Source organism: Nansenia antarctica (genome assembly GCF_963989245.1).
Source record: "Nansenia antarctica genome assembly, chromosome: 6".
Taxonomy (NCBI): Eukaryota; Metazoa; Chordata; class Actinopteri; order Argentiniformes; family Microstomatidae; genus Nansenia; species Nansenia antarctica.
The window spans coordinates 73920015-73929026 of NC_137676.1; the positions used below are offsets into that span (position 1 = coordinate 73920015).

The 9012-nt window shown below is 49.6% G+C and overlaps 1 protein-coding gene across 1 annotated transcript; it reads left to right on the top strand.

Annotated features, from left to right (window-relative positions):
• Positions 1-12: 12 nt before the first annotated feature.
• Positions 13-7850, top strand: znf142 (zinc finger protein 142; the record flags this gene model as incomplete). The annotated part of the gene is made up of 7 exons (XM_080534889.1): positions 13-129; positions 435-1301; positions 1529-1706; positions 2192-2787; positions 3010-5216; positions 5713-5818; positions 7339-7850. Exons 1-7 carry the CDS (start codon positions 72-74, stop codon positions 7848-7850), a joined length of 4524 nt encoding a protein of 1507 aa, XP_080391015.1. The 5' UTR covers positions 13-71.
• Between the last annotated feature and the right edge of the window lie 1162 nt (positions 7851-9012).

Below are 9012 nucleotides of genomic sequence, written 5' to 3' on the forward strand. Positions count from 1 at the left end.
TGACATCATCACAAGAGGAGGAGGAGGAGGAGGAGGAGGAAGAGCACCGCAGCAAAAGAGCAAAGGAGGAAATGAAAAAAGACAAGTCATCTGTTGCTACAAACATCAATGGCCACCACCACTCTAAAGGTAGTGTGCACTTCACTGTACACTTGGAGCCTACTAAGAGGAGCATAATGCAAAATGAAAAATTATTAGTACTGTTGATAATTAATTAACTAATTGGATTGTATCATTTAAGTATTATTGTTCTCACTTGAAAGTGACGGATAGGGGTAGGACATGATAAGCTTAGGCTTCATCCTACTCCCTTTCCAACATTGATAGGCCGGTCTTCTTTTATTATTTAAAATCATGTTCGAAATAAAAGATTAATTAATTCATTAATTCAAATAATAATAAACTGTTTAATTTGCTCTCTTCCTGTCACGAAGGTCACGTACTGGAGGACACGGAGCTCATGTATCGCACTCACATGTGCCCGGAGTGCCGCCGCTGTTTCAAAATGCGCTCCCACCTCCAGGAGCACCTCCACCTGCACTTCCCCGACCCCAGCCTCCAGTGCCCCACCTGCCAGCACCACTTCACCAGCAAGAGCAAGCTGCGCGTCCACATGCTCCGCGAGGCCGGCCAGAAAGGCCACCGCTGCCACCTGTGCGACTACGCCGCGGTAGAGCGCAACTCGCTCCGACGGCACCTGGCCAGCGTGCATGCTGAAGAGGTGGCGGTGGCGACGGCGGGGGCAGGGGGGGGCGAGGGGGTTCACGCGCTAGACGCTATGCTAGACCTCTACCCCTGCCCTTCCTGCGGCGAGAGCTTCCGCCAGAGCCGAGCCCTCAAAGCCCACATGAAGTCTCGCCACACCTCCCGGGACGGCCAGCCGCTCGCGTGCTTCCAGGAGGGCTGCGCGTTCCAGAGCTGCGACCGCAAGGAGTTGCTGAGGCACGCGGCCGACAGCCACCAGGTGAAGGCCGTGGAGTGCTGCCACCACGCCTGCAGCGCCCTCTTCAGGAACCTGGTGGACATGGAGGCCCACCACAGGACCCACATGGCCTTCCACTGCTCGCTGTGCGACTTCTGCTCCTCCAACAAGAGCCTCTTTCAGCAGCACAAGAGGCAGGGCCACGCCGGGGACGACGAACTGAGCTGCGACTTTTGCCCCTTCACCACTTTTAACCTGGTGGAGTTCCAGCAGCACGTCAGCCATTTCCACGCCAGCGAGAAGATCCACCGCTGCCCACAATGCAACTTTGTCACGGCCCACAAGCGAGTCCTCGGCCGGCACATACTGATGCACAGTGGTGAGAGTTCGACGATTCTTAAGTTCTAATCGAATGTTGTATTATTGATGTATTAACGGGTTAGTTTACTATTTTACCACTTAAAGTCAGACGGTTCCTTTACCTTGGAAGTAGTGTGTGGGCCAGGAGTCACTGTAGTCCATGGTTCAGAGTAGAGCAGTAGAGTAAACTGTTATTTGTACTGTGTTAACCGTTCATTCATGTATTGAACACATTTTTCTTTCAAGGTGAGAAGCCCCACAAGTGCAACCAGTGTGAGTTCAGGTGCCGGGATGAGACCTACCTCTCCAAGCATATGCTCACTCACTCAGACGACAAGAACCACATGTGTTCTGAGTGTGGCTATGTCACCAAATGGAAACACTACCTAAATGTGCACATGCGGAAACATGCTGGCGACCTCCGGTAGGTGTCCTCCCAGTAACACGTTGATGGGACTACACAGTCATAAAATTCTTGTGAGGAAACAGTTAATACACCCCTACATTTATCACTGCTAAAAATGGCAAAGATTAGAGTCAAGTGCACCAAATCAGGTGCAAATGATTAGAACATTGTTAGGAGGAGCCTGTCTTATTTAAACCTCAGACATTTGAGGCCTTCATAAAGAAGGTTGTAGATGCATATGAGTGTGGGAATGGATTTAAAAAGATCTCCAAACTATTAGAAATCAGACATTCCACTGTCCGGAAAATAATTTACGAGTGGAGAACATTTAAAACAGCTGCCAACATGGCCAGGCCAGTCCGTCCTAGCAAGTTCAGCCCAAAGAGGTGTCCACAACCCTAAAATGGCTGGGCTAATACAAAAGTCTGCACTGTCCTAAATTGGTATCAAGTTGGATATCCAAGGTTGGGGTTATTAACAAATGTATATTTTTCTTCTCCTAGGTACCAGTGTGACCAGTGTTCATATCGTTGTCATCGCATAGACCAGCTGAACAGCCACAAGCTCCGGCATCAGGCCAAGTCCCTAATATGTGAGGTCTGTGCCTACTCCTGCAAGCGCAAGTATGAGCTTCGCAAGCATATGCTGCTCAAGCACTCTCAGGGAGAGGGGCATCAGCCACCCATCTTCCAGTGCAAGTACTGCACCTATCAGACAAGCTACCGCCAAGCCCTTCACAACCACGAGAACTGCAAACACACCAGGACCAGAGAGTTCCGCTGTGCCCTCTGCCCGTACTCCACCTACAGCAGCACAGGGCTCTTCCTACACAAGAGGAAGGCCCATGGATACGTGCCTGGGGATACGTTGTGGCTAGAGAAGTACGCCAAGAAGGAGAGTGAAAACAACTCGGTCGACCTTCTGCAGGGCTTCTACACGGTGGCGTCTCAAGACGGAGCCAAGAATTCCGCCGAAGTTCCTGTTGAGACCGAAAGAGAAAAATACGCTGTTGTTGCAGGCTCTTTGGTTCAAAACGGGAACAACCAAAAAAACGTACCACCCGTCTCAGAAACCACGGAAATAGCAGACAGCAACGCAGGTGTTGTCGCACAAGAGATGGTCATTTCAGCTAGTAACTATTCAACAAACAATCCAGAGCAACGTTGCCTTACGTTGCCTTTGACCACAATAGCAAAAACGGAATGTACTGGGAAAACGTCCTTGCTGAGTGAGACAACAGAGGTTTGTGGGGACTTAACTCACAGTTCCACTCTTGATGACCCTAAAACACCTCAAAGGGACTCTCCGAGGGAAATGTCAGCCATCACCTCAGCAAGTGAGGTAGAAGAGGATGACGCTCTGGACGATCAGCCCGACCCAGGTGATACGTCAGACGGGGAAGCTCCTCTCGTTTCTACGAGCCAGCAAGTACGGGCTGCGGAGAACGAGCCCCATACAACTGAACCAGCAGAAGCTGCAGCTAGTGTGAGCGGCTCTCTTACCGAACCGTCGGCACCAGCCACCGAGTCTGAGATCCGTCTGAAGGCCATGAGGAAGCGGGACAAGGACCAAGCAGAGGCGCTGGTGTTGGAAGGTCGGGTGCAGATGCTGGTGGTGCGGAAGGAGGCTAACGGCGCCGCTGTGTACCGATGCGACCACTGCTCCTACGTGACGCGCAAGCAGACTTCTCTCCAGCGCCACTGCCACTCGGTCTGCCGCGCCAGGTGGAGGGATCTCAAATGCAAGGCCTGTGGAGCTCAATTCAAGCAGAAGCGTGGTCTGGACACCCACTGCCTCGGGAAGTGTCCTGCACTCCGGTTAAAGACCAGGAGGTTCGTCCGAATGCCCTCTACGGGTCAAGAAGCTACAGAAGGGGAATCCATTCAGAGTGGGGATGGATTAGAGCGCCCTAATGAAGCCACGTCCACAGATCAGTCGGACACACGTCCTTGTGTCAACGAGACCACCCGAGGTTCCGTAGCTGCAGAATCAGAGCCGAGAGGAGGGGAAGAAAACGTGCGCATTTTAACCAATCCCAGAGGCTCTTTTGAAAAAGGATCTAACGCCAGTCGACGAAAAAGAAAAGGAAAGAAAATTGGAAAAGCAAAGAGGCGTGTGAAGAGAGCTTCAGAGAAAACAGAAAAAGTTAATCCTGGGAACTCCCAGAAGGACAATGCGCAGAGCTACACAAAGGATAATGAAAAGTTCATGTGTCGGATCTGCAGTTTTTCTTCATGCAGGCTTGCAACCATAGAGCGGCACTGCTCAATGTGCACAAACAAACCTCCCGCAGCAAGCCCTCAGAGACCGGATGATTGTGATGAAGAGCTGGAAGAGGAGAGGGAGAAGGAGAACAGTGATAGAACAGGGGATTCTGGAGAAGATGTATTAACGGTATCAAAGCTAGGCCATAAATTCTCCTGTCCCAGTTGTCCTTTCATGTGCAACCAGCAGAGGGCGCTGGAAACCCACGAGAAGCGAGGCTGCCTGAAGGCCAATGAGCTGCAGTGCCAACTCTGCTCCTTTGTGGCCATGTCCAAGAAAGCCCTGGCCAATCACGTACTGGTCCATCAGAAAAACAAGCAGACGCCGCTCAAGCTTGGGAAAAAGGTTGTGTTACGTTGCAAGAAATGCCCCTTTGTTTGTAAGCAAGAGCGTTGCATGGCCCAGCACGTGGCCCTCAAGCACGACGGCGCCAGGCCCCACCGCTGTCGCTTCTGCGCATTCGGTACCACTCGGCGCTACCGCCTAGAAGCCCACGAGTCTCTCCACACCGGCGTGGGCCGCCACAGCTGTGAGACCTGTAACCGGACCTTCGGGACCACCTCCAAGCTCCGGCAGCACCGCGAGCGTGTCCACGACCAGGACAAGCAGCCCTGCCACTTCTGCTCGCTCTGCGACTTCAGCAGCTATGCGCTCAACGACGTCAGACGCCACACCCTCAGCTGCCACACGGGGGAGCTCCGGCACACCTGCGGGAAGTGCGAGGCCCCCTTCAGCTCGGACGCGGCGCTCAAGCAGCACTGCAACCGGCGACATCCGAGCCAAGACAGCCTCCTAGCCTGCCCGAAGTGTGACTTCACCTGCCGCAGCCAGGCCTCGCTCAGGGGCCACCAGCGAAGCGAGCACCCCCGGTTGGAGTGCACCACCTGCCAGGAGGTCTTCCACACCCGGGAGAGCCTGGAGGTGCATCGGAGGACGCACCTCGCCCAGCGGTGTCAGCTGTGTCCTTTTGCCACCCGCAAGCGGCAGCTGCTCGTCCAGCACGTTCTGGACAAACACGAGGACGGCCCCGCGGAGGACAAGCCCCTGAAGTGTGCCATCTGTGAGTTCGTCTGCCGCCACCAGCTGGTGTTTGAGCAGCACGCCCGCTCCCACGGGGGCACCCGCCTCTACAAGTGCACGGACTGCCAGTTCTCGACCCGCAACAAACAGAAGATAACGTGGCACATTCGCATACACACAGGGGAGAAGCCATACCGCTGTGAGCAGTGTAGCTACACCTGTGCTGATCCCTCAAGGTTAAAGGTGAGCTGGCCATTCTAAATAGATTTATTTATGGGTGGGTTGGTGACAAACACCCTCTGTTTCTTCCCCATGGTTGCACACACACCTGTTTTGTTGGCTTATAATCAAAGCATTATCTGCAAAATGTCCCCAATAAATAATGAATGTTCGATATAACCAAAATGGCTAGACACATTACAGCTGCCCTTTGACCCAGGTTATGCGTGGGTATTTTTATTTGACGTGACCATGACAACCCACCAGTCTATATGTTACATCCTCATTTGTGGGCACCTTTAGACAATTAAGTCAACTTTCAGTTGCTGTATGTATTGTGATTTTGTGGTCCTATTGATGCAACCACAGCAAGTATGAATGGTCGAATGGTGAATGGTCAATACTTATTATAACAATGCATTTTAGTAGTGTGGCCAGTGGAAGATTTGGCTATTATACTCCTTGAATGTGACCTGTGACCTTTGACCTTTTTAATGCTAAGCTCTTCTTATTGGTTCAGTATCACATGAGGATCCACCAGGAGGAGAAGAAGTACCTCTGCCCCGAGTGTGGCTACAAGTGCAAGTGGATGAGCCAGCTGAAATACCACATGACCAAACACACAGGTACTGAAGTATCACATGACCAAACACACAGGTACTGTAGTATCACATGACCAAACACACAGGTACTGTAGTATCACATGACCAAACACACAGGTACTGTAGTATCACATGACCAAACACACAGGTACTGTAGTACCACATGACCAAACACAGGTACTGAAGTACCACATGACCAAACACACAGGTACAGCTGAAGTACCAGGCACTTACAGGGCTTAAAGTTCTCCGGCACGGTGCCGGATTTCCGGCGCGGGGGAATACAAAAATAATTTTAAAAAGTCATTTCTTACTGCAATTGCGGCATTGCGCCGACGTGGTGGCGGGGGCGCTGTTTCGCAAATAAGTTAGCTTTCGTGTTTGCTAGCGAAACAGCTGATAGTTGATGTTGACTGCTCAAGGAGAATACATATTTGAAAGTACAGAATGCCTGAGAGCCTTATATTGCATTATATTACATTATATTTTGAATGGTCACCTGGTGCCTGAATATTGTTTTTTCCTTTACATATAGTATAATGAAATGTCCACCATAAATTGATGGAGAAAGGGCACAAATTGGTGCATATCAATTCACCAGAATGCAAGAAATTAAGTGTTTGATGCTCGTTTAAGGACCCCCAGACAGCCCCGCTTCATGGGTCCCCCCCGATGTCAAACACCACTGGTACCACCTCCGCCTCATTTTGAGCCAGGAAAAACCCTGAGTAGTGACGGGAAGCCTTATGGGACGTGGTGCCAAGAAGGAGAATATAAGTGATAGTGGCTTAATAAGTAATCAGTTTGTTCTTATAAAGACAAGTATATATTTTATTCTGTATTGTTATAGTGATAGTGGCTATAAGGTTGGCTATAAGTGGCTATAAGTGATGCAATCAGTTTGGCCTTTTAAAGACATCTAAATATATTATTTTATTTTGTATTGAGTATAAAACAGTATTATGAATGAATGAATGAATGGTCTTTATTGTCATTAATACAGTACAGGTACCATACAACGAAATTTAGGAGGGGGGGCTCCCCTGGTGCTTGGAAAAAGACTAAAAACACGAGGGCCAAGGGTAAAATAAAAAAAGGAAAAGAGCTGGTTTACATAAATAAAGGCTATGTACACTATCTACTATACTACTATACTATACAATAAAACACTGTGCTGTACTCTATGCTATGCTATAAATATCCTAACTTTTCCTATATCTGAACCTTATGTACACAAGGGTTGTCATATTGCACATAGTATTGTTGCACATTCATTTAAAGTATTAATGCATTTTAACATTGAGACATATATTTTCTATTGACTATAAAATAGTATTAATGCATTTAAACATTGAGACAAGAAGCTGTCTTCTGTACCCGCTCTCCCAATATCTCAAACTGTGACCCCCTCACCAAGAAAAAGTTTCAGGCACAGGATTTTTTCCCACTTTAAGCCCTGCACTTACCTTTCTTCCTTAGAAGAATCAAGTAGAATAACGTTATTATCGTTATTATTATCTTATCACCGTCGTCTCTCTCCTCAGGAGACAAACCATACTCGTGCGAGGAGTGCGAGTACCGAACCAACCGACGCGACGCCTTGCGCGTCCACCAGGAGACGCGGCACTGCGACGTGCGCTCCTTCATCTGCGAGAAGTGCGGCAAGGCCTTCAAGACGCGCTTCCTGCTCAAGACCCACCAGCGCAAGCACAGCGAGGACCGGCCCTACGCCTGCGGCCAGTGCAGCAAGGCCTTCCGCTGGCCCGCGGGCCTCCGCCACCACTACCTCAGCCACACCGGCCTGCAGCCCTTCCTGTGCTGCCGCTGCCCCTACCGCGCCAAGCAGAGGTTCCAGGTGGTCAAACACCTGCGCAGGCACCACCCCGGCCAGCCCGTGGAGGGGGGGGTGGTCAGAGACCCCTCGGCCCTCAGCCTCACCCTGCAGGAGGCACGGGTAGGGTCACTGGGGGGGGGGGAGGAGGCACGGGACGGGGCTGAGGGGGAGGAGGAAAGTCTGGTACAGGAGGTCAGAGAGGCCATTACAGAGGAGGGGTGACGGGACTGAGGGGGAGGAAGAGGAGGAGGAGGTGGTGGTGGAGGAGGTCAGAGAGGCCATTACAGAGGAGGGGTGACAGAGCTTTTTGACAGGGTTCAAGATGAAAAAACATTCTCTCAATTGGGACGACTGACAGTTGAAGTATTGTTATGATGTATAGTTCATTCTTCATACTCCCCATATTGTGGATGACAAACTTTTGTAGTTTGAACACATTTTAAGCCAGTCTTCAGTACACGCCTGGTGTTCTGTGCATGTCAATGTGCCCTCTAGACATGCCATGGTCATTTTAAAACCTTTAAAACAATGTCGTTATGAATCATGTTGTATAGAAATAACTAGATAATTTTAAGGGAATGGTTGAAATGTATTTAAAATGGATTAACAAATGAAGGTTGAAATGACTACCAGACCTGCCAATCTATAATTTCCCATAATAATATGCCTTTTTGTACGAAACATACTTGTATATAAGCTTTCAAAACAACAGTCTTTCACCTGTCTCTTTATTTACAGGACTTGATGAACCTAAACACATGTAAACACATTCACACCATATACAGTAAATACATTCACACCATATACAGCAGGGGGGGGCTACATCACCAGGGGGGTGGGCTACATCACCAGTACATCTAGACTTTTCATTAAAACACAGAACCAATTAAAAAACAGCCAAAGACTAGGAGTGTAAAGCCATAATGAGTTGGCGAAAAGAAAAAAAAGGGCACCTACTGCACAACATGGGACCCCCCATCAGTGCACATGGTCAAGTTTAGACCATTGGAAGGGCAGCCAATAGGGCACATCCTCTAATTTTGCCACTCAAAAGGGCACTTTAGTGCAACGTTTTTCAACTGTGGGGGCACATGGTCTAGTTTAGACCATTGGAGGGGCACCAATAGGGCACATCCTCTCATTTTTGCCACTCAAAAGGGCACTTAAGAGAGATGTTTTTCAACTGTGGGGGCACCAGGAGGGGCGATCGCCCCCCCCCCCCCCCCCGAGTCCGCCAGTGTTTCCATTGCAGCTACTCACATGAAATGTAGACCAGACCTTGGTATTAACTCAATACAACTACACCGCTAAAGACATTCCAATCCATAAAAAAAGCTATGTGTAATAAAGTGGAATGACACAGGAAAAAAGTATTGAACACAGC